The sequence below is a fragment of the Pan paniscus genome, chromosome 14 (assembly GCF_029289425.2).
Source record: "Pan paniscus chromosome 14, NHGRI_mPanPan1-v2.0_pri, whole genome shotgun sequence".
Taxonomy (NCBI): Eukaryota; Metazoa; Chordata; class Mammalia; order Primates; family Hominidae; genus Pan; species Pan paniscus.
In genome coordinates, this window is record NC_073263.2 from 74465143 (window position 1) to 74484627 (window position 19485).

Sequence of the window (19485 nt, forward strand, 5' to 3'; positions counted from 1 at the left end):
GAATCAATGTTGTTAAAATGTCCATACTTACCCAGAGCAGTCTACAGATTCAATGCAATTCCTCTCAGTATACCAATGACATTCTTCACAGGAGTAGAAAAAAAAATCCTAAAATGTATATGGAACCACAATAGACCCAGAATAGCCAAAGCTATCCTACGCAATAAGAGCAAAACTGAGGAATCACATTGCCTGACTTCAAAATATACTACAGTGCTATAGTAACCAAAACAGCATGGTACCAGCGTAAAAACAGACACACAGACCAATGGAAAAAAAAAAATAGAGAAATCAGAAACAAATCCATACATCTCCAGCAAACTTATTTTTGAGAAAGCTGCCAAGAACATACATTGGGGAAAGGACAGTCTCTTCTATAGATTATACTGGGAAACTGCATGTCCATATGCAGAAGAATAAAATTAGACCCCTATCTCTTGCCATATACAAGGGTAAAATCAACATGGGTTAAAGACTTAAATCTAAGACCTCAAACTATAAAACTACTAAAACATTGGAGAAACGCTCTAGGACATTGTTCTGAGCAAAGATTTCTTGAGTGATACCGCACAAGCACAGGCAGCCAAAGCAAAAATGGACAAATGGGATATCATCAAGTAAAAAACTTCCTGCATAGCAAAGGAAACAGTCAACAAAGTGAAGAGACAACCCACAAAATGGGAGAAAAGATTTGCGAACAATCCATCTGACAAGGAATTAATAACCAGAATATATAAGGAGCTCAAACAACTCAGTAGGAAAAAAATCTAATAATCCAATTTTTAAATGGGCAAAAGATCTGAATAGACATTTCTCAGAAGAAGGCATACGTATGGTAAACAGGGTTATGAAAAGGTACTCAATATCACTGATCATCAGAGAAATGCAAATCAAAACTACAATGAGACATCGTCTCACCCCAGTTAAAAGGGCATTTATCCAAAAGACAAGCAATAACAATTGCTGATGAGGATGTGGAGTAAAGAGAACCCTCCTACACTGTTGGTGGGAATGTAACTTAGTACAACCACTATGGACAACAGTTTGGAGGTTCCTCAAAAAACTAAAAGTAGATTTATGCTGGATCATATGGTAGCTTTATGCTTGATCAATGATTGCTGGATCATATGGTAGCTCTATTTTTAGTTTTTGTGTATATCCCAAAAGAAAGGAAATCAGTATATCAAAGAAATATCTGCACTTCCATACTTATTGCAGCACTGTTTACAGTAGCCAAGACTTGGGAGCAACCCAAGTGTCCATCAATAGATACCGGATAAAGAAAATGTGGTACATATACATAATGGAGTATTCTTCGGCCATAAAAAAGAATGAAATTCTGTCATTTGCAACAACATGAATGGAACTGGAGGTCATTATATTAAGTAAAATAAGCCAGGCACAATAAGACAAACTTTGCATGTTCTCACTTGTTTGTGGGAGCTAAAAATTAAAACAGCTGAACTCATAGAGATAGAAAGTAGAATGATGGTAACCAGAGACTGGGAAGGGTAGTTGGGAGAATGGGGCATGGGTAATGGGTATAAAAATAATAGGGAGGTTGAATAAGATTTATTTGGAAGCACAACATGGTGACTATAGTCAGTAAGAATTTAATTGTACATTTTTTTTAGACAGAGTCTCTCTCTGGCTTTATACTGGATCAGTGATTGCTGGATCAGATGGTAGCTCTAGCCCTGGCTGGAGTGTAGTGACATGATCTCTGCCCACTGCAAACCTCCGCCTCCCAGGTTCAAGTGATTGTCCTGCCTCAGCCTCCTGAGTAGCTGGGATTACAGGCATGCGCCACCACACCAGCTAATTTTTTCTATTCTTAGTAGAGAGGGGCTTTCACCATTTTGGCCAGGCTGGCCTCAAACTCCTGACCTCAAATAATCCACCCACCTCAGCCTCCCAAACTTCTGGAATTACAAGCGTGAGCCACCACGCCTGGCCTAATTGTACATTTTAAAATAACTAGACCAGGTGTGGTGGATCACATCTGTAATCCCAGCACTTTGGGAGGCCGGGGCGGGAGGATCACTTGAGGTCAGCCTGGCCAACATTGCAAAACCCCGTCTCTATTAAATATACAGATATATACGTACATACATACATACATACATGCATAAAATAACTAAAAGAGTATAATTGGATTGTTTGTAACACAAAGGATAAATCCTTGAAGTAATGGATACCTCATTTACCCTGATGGAATTATTACACGTTGTATGCCTGTATGAAAATATCCCATATACGTACTACGTACCTATAAAAATTAAAGATTTTTTAAAAAGAATAATCCTAAATTTTGTATTAGCAGTTTGGAGATGATTAAATGAAAAAACTGTTTATACCTGTATATGACAGTAAATAAAAGCACTCAAATGTTAGACTCCTTTCCTTCGTATTGGTCTGTACACACCCTGATAGGCATCATGCCAATTCAAGTTTCCTCTTAGTATAATAAATGCCTTTAAAGTTCATCACTGGCTTTTTATTAATATCGCAAGCCTCTCACAACCCACTTAGTCATGGTTACAATAGAAAGTGAGATAAAAGGAATAAGTGACAGAGCAATAATAAAAGCGCCAAATTTCAGCCAACCTAGAGAGGAAAAGCAACACTTTCTGCAAGGGGAGGACATAAGAAAAGTGTAGGGAGAAAAGCAAGGCCCAGGAAAATGTTTGAGAGAAGACGTTTCTTCAAAATAATAATGTAAGATGTTAAAAATTAGAGTTTGTTTAATTAAATTAATACTGAGTTGCTTTGATTATATTAGGCTCTTTATTATTTCATTTTTATCCTGAAGTGTTGGAGATGGTTAAATAAATACCAAGGTATGTAGACATTTTCTGGAACTTTTAAACTTTCTCATTTTATAAACAGCTGTAGAAAATAAAAATATAATTATAACATAATATGTGTTTACTGAGTGCCTAACATACGATTATATTTACTATCTATTTGTTTGAACATCCCAAGATAGAATTTAACAGAAATACTAACAAGTAATTATTTGGTCCATTAAGTCTAATGAGAGAAATAAGAGGTGGGGAAATAGTGATTTAGTTCTTATTATGTGATTTAGTTCTTATTATGTCTTCTATTTATGTCTTCTTTACTTCTGTTTTGTATGCCCTCATGATAAACTTTATTACATTCTTGTAGGTAGGCTAGTGAGTCACGCATAGATTCCTAAAATTGTGTATAAAATTTGTAATAATTTTAACTTGTTACAGAACTCAGATAGAGCCTGTCATATCACACTACTTTTGCTCCCTTTTTTGCATTTCTTTTTTGTAAGTATTTTTAGAATGTTGTCATGTCTCCTTCTACCACCTTAGCCATTATCCACACTGTATATTTTTTGAAAGTTTAATCTTTTTTGTAGTTTGGACATACCTAACCTATAATCATTTTGGCTTCTCTTTTCATCTTTTACGGACACCTAAACCTGGAAACAATAATCTTAATTCACTGGTTTTTTCATACTTCAGAAGAGACTGCCCCTCATCAAATTAGTATTTAATATTTTAATGTTTTCTATCCTGGCTTGAACCTATTTAGCATTCTAATTTTATAACACCTAAAAACCTCATGGTTACTATGACTCCATTCATTCACTCAGTAAACATTAAGAGTTAGTAATATTCTGGATATACCATTATCTCATTAAGAGCTTATAATATGCCAGAATATTTACTAGATCCTAGGAATCCAAAGATGGATTAGACAAGATTCCTGCACTGAAGTAACTTGTATTTTAATTGTACAGTGTGTTGTTGTGAGCATTTTACTTTTGTTAGCTCACATTATCATCCAGAACTCAACATGCCCAAGTTTTCCCCCAAGAATTTTGATTCAGAAAGTCTCAGGCAGAACCGTGGCATCTAGAGTTCTTAGAAGTTCCACAAGTGATTCTGATGGTCCTCCCTGGTTAGGCTAGGTAAAGTCAACCTCAGGAGTCATCCGCAATCCTTAGAAAAGAAAAAAGTGTTGCTAATGATCCAGCTTTACTACCAGACCATCTAGGCTTAAAGACCCATGACTCTGGTTGCTGTATTCAGGAGTTTTTTGGAGTATTCCTTAGCCCATTTCAGAACACTAATTTGGATAAATTAACATTTATAGGGCTTCCCTATTGTTAGGAAGTAGATCTAAATAAATGACTTTTACATCCCTTTTTGCCTTTTACAATATGTATGTTAACCATAGTAAATTCATTTCTTTTCTTGAGCTATATATTACTGAAAAATAGGACAAAAGCATGATTAGCCTCCATCGTGCTACTATTAATACTTTACACTATTCTTCATAAAAGCATCCCCCTAAAAGTGCTTTTTCTAATGACTTTTTAAGATTCAGTTTATATGTTCTGAATTTTTTTCTTTAGTGTAGATCAACACTGAGATATACATTAAAAGCTGCATGAAATAGAGTTTTGAGTGCTATGAAGCACTAATATAATAAATACTCTTGGTTCGGAGGATAATTCAAGCTGAATTTTAAGGGCTTGTTGTCATGTTGACACAAAAGGGAAAACAGACCCAATCAGACCTAGTGTTATAAAGTTTTTATAACACTGTTATAAAAATTTTATAACAGTGTTATAAAATGTTTCACTCTAATTTTATCTCATACATGCTTTTATTTTATGGCAACATTCCTTTCCTTACATTTGTTTCAGTTAAGTACTCTTCACATACCTGTAGTACCTATTTTTTTGACTTTATAAGATGGCCAGATATTACTACATGTTGTTTATTTTATTAATGGCATTACATATTTTATTTGATCATGATATGATAGATGCATTGAATTACTCCAAATACATGCTTGAAATTCTTATAAATCCATGGTACAGTTGTCAAACATACTCAGCATTTTTAACTCAGCAAAAAAGACCTCTCACATTCATTTAAGAATTAGCTTGTAAGCCAAAAATGACAGATGTAGTATTGCAGCTGAGAAGTGAACTGGTTGAAGAAATCATCTAAATGGCAGAAACGTTTGGAGAAATACCCAAACTTCTTTTAAATTCCTTTCTCACGTTCTTTAGTCATCATTGTTGCGACATTAATGTTGGCTTTAAAAGTTTTCCCTAGTTTGTTTCTTTTCAATTTGGAAAATTTCACATTGAAAACACCTGAGTTAATAGAGCTGTGTTACTCTATAGTTTTTCTTTTGTTTTTTTTCCAACTCACTGGAAATCTATGGGCTCTATAATTTTATATGTACATTTTTGAACTATTGTAATTGCTCCTCTAATTTTCATCAAAAATAATTTTGATTCAGTGTCCAGGTATATATTTAAAATTTTTAAATATACAGATAACTAAAAAGCAAAAGAAAACAGTTGGTAGAACAATAGGTAGCAGTAATGCACAAAAGTAAAATCTCTAAGATAACATTTTGTATTTTAATAACATGAAAGGAAAGTAATTTCAGATATGTTCTCTGTAAGTTATGATATGGATATATATGTGTGTGAATATAGTTTACATAAAACTTGTATACTTTTTGTTTTCTTAAAGTAAAATATTAGAAGTTATAGATTGGGTATAATAGGGTAAGTGTGCTTATTTTTGTATTCTGAGATCTTTCAAATATTTTCAGGGTATAAAAAATAACTAACCAAAGACCTATACCATATACTAGCCACTGATGTAGTAATACTTCATCTCTGTTTAGCTAATAACACTTTGTTGTGAGAAGTAAACGATATATCTAAGCCAAAATTATTTAAATGGAAAGTACTTAATTTTTTATTTTTAAATTTCTCATATAAAAATTTTTTGAGTTGCCTTCAGTAAAATTAATTTTTAAGTTGAACCATGTAATGTAAAAATGTAATTTTCTCCTCTCACCTCTCTTTTCCCAGATATCTTTACCAGTATGGGATATTATTTCTTATTTCTTCAGAGTGTACACTTCCTTTCTTTTTATATAACTCAGTGTCCTTGTGTGATTTTAGATATATCCATGATTCACGTCTAAATATGTATATAATGAGTCAAGTTTTTATTTTTAAAAGAAACACATCAGAATATATGGACACAAATAAGAATACCCTCCACCAAGGTCAATACAGTAGAAGCCCGTATGCTTTTTCCGACCGTGTTGGTATTGCTCAATTCAATTATTTTACAGCACAGTTCTTGGAATAACTTTTCATTTTAACAGTCTTCTTCCTTCAAAGAGAAGTTTTTGTTTTTGGAAATTCAACCATTCAGAGTAAAGCCCATTGAATTTGGTGGGTGAATAAACTAGGTATACTGTTTGTTGTGAACAATGGGTGAGAAATTGGGGAGAGGTTAACTATTTAACAATGAAAGAATTGTTGAGAATGGAAAATTATGAGGCCAATTGAAAATCTTATTTTTGAAGGAGGTTTAATAACGTAAGAAGATTTTTAAGATAATATTGGGGGAAGGAGAGCAAATTCTATATGAAAGCATAATTCATATGTAATATGCATAGCAAACATTTATAAAGAATAATATCAAATATTGGTGAGGAGATGGAGAAACCATATTTCATACACTTAGAGTTGCATTTTAAATTGATGTAGCCATTTGAGAGGAAAAATGGCAGTATCAAAATTTAAAATCTTTTGACCCAACAATTTCACTTCATGGTATCTTTCTTAAATGTTTGCTTGTGCATGGGAGGCAATTCTTAGGATGATCTTTGAAGCACTGTGTATAATGCTTTGAAGCATTTTGAAACAATCTAAATGTTAATCCGTTTAGAATTAAATAAATTGGAATTAATTAAATGATTATGTCCACATTGTGGTCTATTATATAGCAAATGAAAAGAATGAGGTATAGACATGGAAAAAACGGATCCCAAGACAGTCTACATGAAAAAAGTAAGTTACAGAGAAGAATATGTGTGATATGCCATTTGTTTAAAAAAAAAACAACTGATATATCAATTCATATGTGATATACATACATGTTTAAAAAAAAAACAAACCAACCTCTTAGATACACAGAAAACTAGTCACAGTGATTATCTCTCAAAGGAGAAATGGAATTGAGAGTAGTGATAGAGGTCTGGGCTGGGTGACCCACACCTGTAATCCCAGCACTTTGGAAGGCTGAGATAGGAGGATGGCTTGAGCCCAGGATTTCGAGACCAGCCTGGGCGACATAGTGAGACCCTGTCTCTACAAAAAACACAAAAAAAAAGAAAAGAAGAAGTCTGTAATATTTATTTGTAATGTTTGGAGTTTTTAGCCTCACAGTGGATTTGATAAATTATTTATAGAATTGAAAATAAATTTGAAAATATTTACTTGTGCAGAGAAGAAAATTTATGAAAATATAAACAGCTTATCCTTATAAGCAAGATTGAATTCTCAGTTGACTAGACACATCAGCTTCTGTCCTTGTCAACTCCAATTTCTTATAGCTGAATCTACCAAAGACTGAATGTATCTGGAGATTTAGGCCCATCTTTGTTTCACAGTTCTTTCAAGTGTAGAAAGTTTGTCAACCTCTGCCCCACTTGCTTGTGGAGTTTAAAACTAAACTTTCCTGCCCACACAAAAGACTTAGCAGTCTATCTCTGACTACCTACTTCTGTGTATTCTTCTAAGCTCCAGTATTCTTTCTTTATTGACCCATCTCCCCATATTTCAACATAAAGTTGAAAGTATCTTTCAGTGCTTTGTTATTAGTTAATTTGCCTAATAACTGAATACTAAAAATCCTTCCCTGAACCCTTACTGGTACTGGAGATCTTGTGACTTTGCTTAACTTCTCTTGCCAGTCTACCTTGGGGCAGGGTCTTACTTCCCATACTCTTTATCTGTACACAGTTGTCCTGCCACATACAGATAAATGCTTTGCCTCAACTGCTGCACTATCTTACTCTCAACCTGGATCAGTTGTTAAATTTCTTAATGCAAGTACCATATTCTGGCCCTGGTCATTACATGAACCTCACCACTGAGTTTTAATACTTTTTAGGTATTCTGCCTTAGAAAACCTGTTTACCGAATGAGATTTGATAACTGGGTTCAAAATTTTTAATGTAATACAAGCCATGAACATTTTGTGTACAGAATTCAAAAATCAGTTCTCATTGAAATAAAAAAGATTAAATAAACAGTTAAAATGGGTTAAATATGGGTCTTTCACTGTATTACCCAATGAAGACCTTGTTAATAAGAGTTGGGAATAAACCATATACATGCGTGGCTTAATACATCAGAGTCTAACAAGTAAAACTTCCCCTGTAGAGTCTACATGTAAAGACTGCCAATGTAAATTTTGTTATGAAAACCTGTTATTTGATGTTTTATCCAGTACTTTTATTACCAAATATGTTTTCCTGTTTCTGAGACTCCACTGTCACATTGATGTCTCTCCTGTGGTTATTTCTCAGCATCCCAGAACATGTCCTGCTACTGGGAGTTTAATTCATCCTAGCCTGAGAGCACTTCTTATGGATTACTTTCTTTGTAGCTCCCTGTGTAATAGCTGATTTTCACCCTTTAACATTTTTTCTCCCTGTACTTCCAAACCCAGAAGTGCTGTTGCAGTGAATATTCCTTCAGAGCAAACCATTAGTTCTAGTCCTTTCTGTTAGTTTTAAAGTAGTATTTGGTATATGGTTGGGTCTTATGAAAACTAAAAACCCGGTTACAAATGTAGCATAAGGACAAATGGAGCCAAATTTTAGGCCTGGGGATGAGATGGTTGTGAGAATAGGTGGAGATTCTCTGTGGAAAATTTGACCTCTTAAGGTTACTATGCTAATAAATTAGAATATCAAACGTGAAGTTGTTAATGTATGAATAATACTGACTTACCTCAAATAAGATGTTCAGATTGAGAGTATGAGATGAGAAGTCTGAGTCAACAAAGTAAAATGTGATGGGTTATATTAGCAAAACAAGTTAAGTGGGAGTTACCTGAAACTAGCTCCTGGGCATCATCAGTTCCTCACTGTTGGAGCTACTTTTGTAGCTATGTTTGTTCAACATTTTCAGAGTTCAGTTTAACAAAATACTTACACAGGCTTAATAATTTGAGGCAAATCCTTTCACTTACATAAACAACATGGAAATAGACTAGTCCTTTAGAATTACCATTTCATTTTACAAAGCTTCAGTTTATGAAACTTAGACTATATTCAAATTTTTAGGAGATAATTCTTGTTACCGCCTAGATGGTTTATTGTTTAACTTCTGTTAAATTTTCTATATTATAAATGTCTAAATATTGTTTACTGTTTAACTTTTCAATATAAGGAAATAATATTAGTGCCAAAAGTAACTTTCAGGTGCCATGTAATGAATAAAAACAGGTGATGCTAAAAGCTAAGTCTTTAATTACCTATTTGGAGTTGGCATTGATATCCGAAGCAACATCCCGAATCCATAAAAAGGCAAAATTTGCAGTTTAATCTTTTAGGATAAATTATCTTAAAGATCAATATCACATTCTAAATTACTTATCCAGAATTTATTTCATAATATGGTCTATGTATGTCCTAGTCTCACATACAAAGAAAGTATTGATTTCACACATTTAATTCATTTATATTTATAAAACAACTTGCCTCAAAGAGTACAGGGACATTTGTATGTCATAAAATGTTGAATTAATACTTTTTTTAGTAAAAGGTGTTTTTTTTACCACTTCACGCACACTAGAATGCATAATCAAAAGGCAGACAATGATAAGTGTTGTTAAGAATGTGGAGAAATTGGCACCCTCGTTATTGCTGATGGGAATGTAAAATGGTGCAACCCTGTTGGAAAAAAGTTGGGCAGTTTCTCAAAAAGTTAAAAATAGAGTGACATATGACATAGCAATTGTGTTCCTAGGTATATAACCAAGAGAAATGAATTCATGTTTACACAAAAACTTGTACATAAATGTTCATGGTAGCATTATTCATCATAGCCGAAAATCAGAAACAACCCAAATGTCCATCAACTGATGATGGATAAGCAAAATGTGATGTAGTTATACATTTGAATGTTATTCGGTTATAAAAAGTAATGAAATGTTGATTCATTCTCCAACATGAATGAACCTTGAAAACATCAGAAGGTCACATATTATATGATTCCATTAATATGAAATGTTCAGAGTAAGCAAACTTTTAGAGACAAAAAGTAGATCAGTGGTTGCCAGGCCTGGATGAAGAGAAGAATAGGGAGTGACTAATGAACATGGGGACTTTGTAGGGTAATTAAAATGTTTTTAATTAGATAATGATGTGCAAATTTGTAAATAAGCTAAAAACCACAGAACTGTGTATGTTAAAAGAGTGAATTTTATGGTATATGAATTATGTCTCAGTAAAAAATTTATCAGTGTTTGTTTTTCTATATAAAAAGGTATTTTTTAATAAAATTGTAAAAAGTTTTATATAATTAATGCCAGGATTTTCCAAAAAAGTTAGTCACAAAAACTGACATTCACTTTAAAACTTTACTGTATATTAATGTGTAATGTGCATTGTATGGAACTTCCACCGATCTGAGACTTGAAGTAGCCCATGGTGTATATCTAATGCCTATCTTCTCTGATTATATTTTGAATGGTATTTTCACTCACTGACAGGAGTGAAATAGCCTTTAAAAAGCATTTTAAAGTTTATCTTACCTCAGAAATGTCAGTTATGAATATTATGTAATAGCAGAAAGACTATCGCTGTGAAGTCTAATATAAAATTGGGCTTCATCCTGAAATTTACTAGCAGTGTGTTCCTATTAAAGAAATTATTTGACATCTCTGAGCCTCAGGTTCTTCATCTGCAAAATACCTAGTAGATCCATTGTAAGAATTAAATGAGATACCATAGATAAAACAGACTATGCTCTCTGCTTCACTGCCCTGCATATAACTCACATTTCTTCTCCCTAGAATACTTCCCACCCCTTACCTCCTCCTGCCTTACACACACACACACACACACACACACACACGCACACACACCCCTCTATACAAACCAAGTTAGGTCTCCTTCATATATGTTCCCACTGAACCTAGGGATTACCCTATTGAAGCACTTACCATTGAATTTTCGTGTTTATTTGCCTGTTTTCCTCAGAAAACTATAAGTTCTTTTAAAAAACAATATTTTATCTACCAATGTATACACCTTACCTAGCATACTGACTAGCTTAATAAATATTTGAATAAATGAATTTTAATATCATACCCAGCATTATACTTGGTTCATAATAACTCCCTGAAAAGATACAGTGTATGTGTATTTTGCTTTTCTGTTAGAACACAATCAACCTTAAGTATTTTCAAATTTATAGTATGTGGTGATTTATATGTTAAGTGGAAATGTTTTTATTACCGGTTATACCTATGGAATGAAGAGAATGTTCCTTATCTGAGTTGTAATAGCCTACTTGTAGGTCTATATTTATCTTCACAGTTTGTACATTTTTTTCTTGTAATATCAAAATATATGTATATGTACTGTTTATTTTGCAAGTGTTTCAAGAATTTGTAGTTTAATATGCATATTTCATTGCTTTCTTCTCCATCTGACATTATTTAGACTTAGGATGAAATAGCAAGCTGGGAAACAATGCCATAGATTTAAAAAGGCTTATGAGAAGTATAGAAATTAAATCATTCTAAGCAATGTAACTGAAATTTGCTCTTGCCATTTACAAAATGATAGGAAATAATTATTTTGGCTAGAAAGAATGAAAATAAGGGTAGAATGGTGAAAGTTAATTGATATGTTCACTGTAATTACTTATTTTCATACATATACCTACCTAAATTATTTATAAAAGCTTTGCTGAATAAATATAAATTATTAACTCCACAAATATGGGGGAGTAGAAAACATAGAAGTAAGGTTTATGATTACTTAAATCATTGAGACTGCTTTCTTTAGAGTGTCATAACCATTCTGCTTCTTTCAGGTACAGAGAACTACAGCTTAGTACAGAAAGCAAAGTAACAGAATTTCTCCATCAAAGTAAATTAAAATCTTTTGAAAGTGAGCGTGTTCAACTTCTACAAGAGGAAACAGCAAGAAATCTCACACAGTGTCAATTGGAATGTGAAAAGTATCAGAAAAAATTGGAGGTACATGTACAAGCTTTTCTTTCAACATTAGCATGGCATGTAAACTCCCTAAGTACAAGATTTATATTGAGCTTTATTTCTCCTATAGGATGTAGCACTATCCTGCACAAAAAAAAAAAAACAAGGAAATACGTATTTCAGAAAGATGTATACTGAAAAGGACTAGAATTGTTGAGAAACAAAAAAAGCAAGAAAAGATGTCATTCACAATAGCAACCAAAAATATATAATGACTTGGAATATTTTAAATAAGAACAGTGCAGAATGTATACGAAGAAAACTATAGAACTTCACTGACATGTGAAATGAAACACCATGTTTCTGGGAGGGAATGAAGTATACATTTTTTCAGTTTTCATCAAATAATATGATATGTTTCTATCTAATCAAATGCCAGCATATTTTTTAACTGAAAATAATTCTATAGAACAACTGGAAGGAAAAACGTACAGAATAGTCAATATTTTTAAAAGTACTTTTTAAAAAGAAATAATGGAAATATATATCACATTTTAAAGTGTGTTCTGAGGCAAGAATAATTAAACTGCACACAAAATTAGTTCACAAATGGTATAAAATGTAAAGCCCCAAAACATATTTACATAAATTTAAGAATTTATACATGGTAAAGGTCATATTTCAAATCAGTAGGGAAAGTATGGATTGGACAATAAATGATGCTGTGATAATCATTTGAATATTTAGAGAAAATAGTTGACTCAATACCTCATACCATATAGCAAAATTAAACTCAGATGGATTACTAGGCTGCATATATGTACAATATATAATATATATATTATATATATATATATATATAGTGTGTGTGTGTGTGTGTGTGTGTGTAGCTATAAAGGTATTAGAAGTAAATACAGATGATCCAGGGGCAGTGAGTGACTCACGCCTGTAATCCCAGCACTTTTGGAGGCTGAGGTAGGTGGATCACCTGAGGTCAGGAGTTCTAGACCAGCCTGGCCAACATGGTGAAACCTCGTCTACTACTAAAAAAATGTAAAAGTTAGGTGTGGTGGCATGCACCTGTAGTCCCAGCTACTTGGGGGTTGAGACAGGGAGGATTGCTTAAGCCCAGGAGGTCGAGGCTACAGTGAGCTGAGATCACGTCACTGCACTCTGGCCTGGGCAACAGAGCAAGACTACATCAAAAAAATTTTTTTAAGTAAATACAGATGAAATTATATCTTATGTTTACTTTGGGAATTAATCTGTTAATCTGATGAAAGCCAGGAAAGAAATTATATAGGAAAAATAAAACCTGAATTTGTTTTTAAAATTCATAAATTTTAAAATTCATAAATTCATAAAATTCATAAATTTTTAAATTTATATTTAAACTTAAATAATATATATAATATTAAAGGCAAAATAGAAACTGAAAAACAGTATTTGTGTTATATATGACAAAGGGCTTATGTCCTTAAGTTTAAAAGATATTTTATCAAGAGGACATGCCTTCGCCTTCTACATAAATAAGTGGGAAAAAAAAGGAATGGACCATTTCCAAGAAATGAAATGCAAATTGCTAATAAATAAATAAATGAAAATATGAATTCTCACTGATAAGTACCAAAATATAAATTTATAAATTTAAACTTTTTTTTTTTACCTTTAGATAGGTCTGTGTGTTGTTTTTAAAATGCTGGCAAGAGTACCCTTAAGTGGGAAATCTCATGAGTTAGAAAATGAAACAGCCCTTCTGGACATTATGGTAATCTGTGTTAAAAGCCTTAGAAGGTTGATCCAGATTGTGAATTTTAGATCCAGATTGTGAATTTTAGCTCCAGATTGACTGCAAGAACAAACCAGCAATCCTGAGAGGACCCACAGACCCTCTGAAGGAAGCGGACTGCTCCTGCAGGACCCGGAAGACACCCCAAATAACTCTGGGAGGTGGAAAGCCTTGGGCAAGTTTTCAAGCCCAACTCACTCTGGGCCTGGAAACAGACTCTTGGGCTGTTGTGTTGGGGGGAGCCAGTGGGAGTGAGACCAGCCCTTCAGTTTTCGTGGGAACTGGGTGAGGCCTGTGACTGTTGTCTTTCCCCCATTTCCCTGACAACCTGCATGACTCAGCAGAGGCAGCCATAATCCTCCTAGGCCACCTCCACCAGAATAGGTGCTGGTATCCATGATGGAGAGACCCATAGACAGTTCACATCACAAGACTGTGCAGAAAACCCCAGTACCAGCCTGGAGCTGGGTAGACTCACTGGGTAGCTATACCCAGAAGAGTGACAACAATCACTGTAGTTTGGCTCACGGGAAGCCACATCCACAGGAAAAGGGGTAGGGTACTACGTCAAGGGAACACTTCGTGAGGAACAAAAGAACCTGAACAACAGCCTTCAGCCCTTGACTTGCCCTCTGAGAGAGCCTACCCAAATGAGAAGGAACCAGAAAACCAACCCTGGTAATATAACAAAACAAGGCTCTTCATGACCCTCCAAAAATCACACTAGTTCACCAGCAGTGGATCCAAACCAAGAAATCCCTAATTTACCTGAAAAAGAATTTAGGAGGTTAGTTATCAAGCTAATAAGGGAGGAACCAGAGAAAGGTGAAGCCCAGTGCAAGGAAATCCAAAAAATGGTACAAGAAGTGAAGGGAGAAATATTCAAGGAAATAGCTAAAAGAAAAAAAATCAAAAATTCAGTGAACTTTGGAGATGCTTTTAAAAATGTGAAATGTTCTGGAAAGTCTCAGCAATAGAATTGAACAAGTAGAAGAAAGAAACTCAGAGCTTGAAGACAAGGTCTTCGAATTAACCCAATCCAAAAAAGACAAAGAAAAAAGAATATGAAAATATGACTAAAGCCTCCAAGAAATTTGGGATTATGTTAAACAACCAAACCTAAGAGTAATCAGTGTTCCTGAGGAAGAAGACAATTCTAAAAGCTTGGAAAACATATTTGGGGGAATAATTGAGGAAAACTTCCCCGGCCTTGCTAGAGACCTAGACATCCAAATACAAGAAGCACCAAGAACACCTGGGGAATTCATTGCAAAAAGATTTTCGCCTAGGCACATTGTCGTCACGTTATCCAAAGTTAAGACGAAGGAAAGAATCTTAAGAGCTGTGAGACAGAAGCACCAGGTTTTCCTATAGAGGAAAACCTATAAGATTAACAGCAGATTCCTCAGCAGAAAGCCCGCAAGCTGCAAGCTAGAAAGGATTGCGGATCCCATCTTCAGCATCCTCAAACAAAACAATTATAAGCCAATAACTTTGTATCTAGTGAAACTAAGCATCATAAATAAAGGAAAGATACAGTCATTTTCAGATAAATACATGCTGAGAGAATTCACCATTACCAAGCCACCACTACAAGAACAGCTCAAAGGAGCTCTAAATCTTGAAACAAATCCCAGAAACATCAAAACAAAATCTCTTCAAAGCATAAATCACACAGGACCTATAAAACAAAAATACAAGTTAAAAATCAAAAACAACAACAAAAAAAGTACACATGCAACAGAAAGCATGATGAATGCAATGGTACCTCACATTTCAGTACTAACATTAGATGTAAATGGCCTAAATGCTCCACTTAAAAAAGGTGCAGAACTACAGAATGGATGAGAACTTGCAAACTAACCATCTGCTGCCTTCAGGAGACACACCTAACACATAAGGACTCACATAAACTTAAAGGGGTGGAAAAAGGCATTTCATGCAATGAACACCAAAAGCGAGCAGGGGTAGCTATTCTTATATCAGACAAAAAAAACTTTAAAGCAACAGTGGTTAAAAGAGACAAAGAGGGACATTATATAATGGTAAAAGGCCTTGTCCAACAGGAAAATATCACAATGGACCTAACACTGGAGCTCCCAAATTTATAAAACAATTACTAATAGACCTAAGAAATGAGATAATCAGCAACACAGTAATAGTGGGGGACTTCAGTACTCCACTGACAGCACTAGAGAGGTCTTTAAGACAGAAAGTCAACAAAGAAACAATGGATTTAACTGGATTTAAACTGTACCTTGGAACCAATGGACTTAACAGATGTAAACAGAACATTTCATCGAACAACTGCAGAATACACATCCTATTCAACAGCACATGGAACTTTCTCCAAGATAGACCATCTGATAGGCCATAAAATGAGCCTGAATAAATTTAAGAACATTGAAATTATATCAAGCCCTCTGTCAGACTGCAGTGGAATAAAACTGGAAATCAACTCCAAAAGGAACCTTCAGAACCACACAAATACATGGAAATTAAATAACCTGCTCCTGAATGAGAATCAGGTCAAAAATGAAATCAAGACGGAAATTAAAAAATTGTTTGAACTGAATGACAGTAATGACACAACCTACCCAAACCTCTGGAATACAGCTAAGGCAGTGCCAAGAGGAAAGTTCATGGCCCTAAACACCTACATCAAAAAGTCTGAAAGAGCACAAACAGACAATCTAAGGTCACACCTCAAGGAACTAGAGAAACAAGAATAAACCAAACCCAGCAGAAGAAAGGAAATAACCGAGATCAGAGCAGAACTAAATGAAATTTGAACAAAAAGAAATACACAAGGTAAATGAAACAAAAAGCTGGTTCTTTGAAAAAATAAATAAAATTGATAGATCAGGCCAGGCACGGTGGCTCACGCCTGTAATCCCAGCACTTTGGGAGGCTGAGGTGGGCAGATCACCTGAGGTTGGGAGTTTGAGTCCAGCCTGACCAACATGGAGAAACCCTGTCTATACTAAAAATGCAACAACAAAAAAAATAAAGCCGGGCATGTGGCTCATGCCTGTAATCCCAGCTACTCAGGAGGCTGAGGTAGGAGAATTGTTGGAGCTTGGGAGGCAGAGGTTGCAGTAAGCAGAGATCGTACCATTGCATTCCAGCCTGAGCAACAAGAGCGAAACTCCATCTCAGAAAAAAAAAAAAAAAAAAAATTGATAGAACATTAACAAGATTAACCAAGAAAAGAAGAAAATCCAAATAACCTCACTGAGAAATGAAACAGGAGATATTACAACTGACACCACTGAAATACAAAAGATTATTCAAGTCTACTGTGAATATCATTACACACATAAACTAGAAAACCTAAAAGAGATGGATAAATTCCTTGAAAAAATACAACCCTCCTAGCTTAAATCAAGAAGAATTAGATACCCTAAAAAAACCAATAACAAGCAGCGAGATTGAAACGGTAATTTAAAAATTACCAAAAATAAAATCCAGGACCAGATGGATTCGCAGCAGAATTCCACCAGACATTCAAAGAAGAATTCGTACCAATCCTTTTGACACTATTTCACAAGATAGAGAAAGAAGGAACCCTCCCTAATTCATTCTATAAAGCCAGCATCACCCTAATACCAAACCAGGAAAGGATACAACCAAAAAAGAAAACTACAGACTGATACCTTTGATGAACATAAATGCTAAAATCCTTAACAAAATACTAGCTAACCAAATCCAACAACATATCAAAAACATAATCCATCACGACCAAGTAGGTCTCATACCAGGGATGCTGGATGGTTTAACATATGCAAGTCAATAAATGTGACAACCACATAAACAGAATTAAAAACAAAAATTATACCTCAATAGATGCAGAAACAGCGTTAGACAAAATCCAGCATCGCTTTATGATTGAAACCCTCAGCAAAATCGGCATACCTTAACATCATAAAAGCCATCTATAACAAACCTACAGCCAACATAATACTGAATGGGGAAAAATTGAAAGCATTCCTCCTGAGAACTGAAACAAGACAAGGATGCCCATTCTCACCACTCCTCTTCAATATAGTACTGGAAGTCCTAGCCAAAGCAATCAAACAAGAGAAAGAAATAAAGGGCATCCAAATCAGTAAAGAGGAAGTCAAACTGTCCCTGTTTGCTGACCATATGATCGTTTACCTTGAAAACCCTAAGTACTACTCCAGAAAGCTCCTAGAACTGATTAAACAATTCAGCAAAGTTTCCGGATACAAGATTGATGTACACAAATCAGTAGCACTTCTATACACCAACAGCGACCAGGCAGAGAGTCAAATCAAGAACTCAACCCCTTTTACTATAGCTGCAAAAAATAAAATACTTAAGAATATTCCTAACAAAGGAGTTGAAAGACCTTTACAAGGAAAACTACAAAACACTGCTGAAAGAAATCATAGATGACACAAACAAATGGAAACACATCCCATGCTCACGGATGTGTAGAATCAATATTATGAAAATGACCATACTGCCAAAAGAATCTACAAATTTAATGCAACCCCCATCAAAATACCACCATCATTCTTCCCAGAGTTAGAAAAAAAATTCTAAAATTCATGTGGAATCAAAAAAGAGCCCGCATAGCCAAAGCAAGACTAAGCAAAAAGAACAAGTCTGGAGGTATCACACTACCTGATGTCAAACTATACTATAAGGCCATAGTCACCAAAACAGTGTGGTACTGGTGTAAAAATAGGCACATAGACCAATGGAACAGAATAGAGAACCAGAAATAAACCCAAATACTTGCAGCCAACTGACCTTTGACAAAGCAAACAAAAACAAAGTGGGGAAAGGACACCCTTTTCAATAAATGGTGCTGGGATAATTAGCTAGCCACATGTAGGAGAATGAAACTGGATCCTCATCTCTCACCTTATACAAAAGTCAACTCAAGGACTTAAACCTAAGACCCAAAACTATAAAAATTCTGGAACCTAACATCAGAAAACCCTTCTAGGCATTGGCTTAGGCAAGGATTCCATGACCAGAAACCCAAAAGCAATTGCAATAAAAACAAAGCTGGCCAGGTGCAGTGGCTCATGCCTGTAATTCCAGCACTTTGGGAGGCCAAGGCAGGCAGATTACATGAGGTTGGGAGTTCAAGACCAGCCTGACCAACATGGTGAAACACCGTCTCTACTAAAAAGACAAAATTAGCCAGGTGTGGTGGTGCATGCCTGTAATCCCAGCTACTGGGGAGGCTGAGGCAGGAGAATCTCTTGAACCCGGGAGGCGTACGTTGCAGTGAGCCGAGATTGCGCCATTCCGCTGCACCCTGGGCAACCAGAGCAAAACTCCGTCTCAAAACAAAAAGCAAAAAACAAACAAACAAAAAAAACAAAGCTAAATAGCTGGGACCTGATTAAAGAGCTTTCGCACAGCGAAAGGAACAGTCAACAGAGTAAACAGACAACCCATAAAGTGGGAGAAAAATCTTCACAATCTATATATCTGACAAAGGATGAATATCCGGAATCTACAGTGAACTCAAATCAGTAAGAAAAAACAATCCCATCAAAAAGTGGGCTTAGGACATGAATAGACAATTCTCAAAAGAAGATATACAAATGGCCAGTAAACATGAAAAAATGCTCAACATTGCTAATGATTGGGGAAATGCAAAACAAA

At 34.9% G+C, this 19485-nt stretch overlaps 1 protein-coding gene across 3 annotated transcripts in view; it reads left to right on the forward strand.

The window, feature by feature from the left end:
- The window catches only part of PIBF1 (progesterone immunomodulatory binding factor 1), a 236702-nt gene that overhangs the window by 103246 nt on the left and 113971 nt on the right, over positions 1 to 19485 (forward strand). For all 3 annotated transcript variants that reach the window (XM_003827453.6, XM_057299586.2, XM_057299588.2), the window contains one exon: positions 11924 to 12089. In XM_003827453.6, the coding sequence (XP_003827501.1) occupies positions 11924 to 12089 (166 nt within the window). The remainder of the gene's footprint in view (positions 1 to 11923; positions 12090 to 19485) is intronic.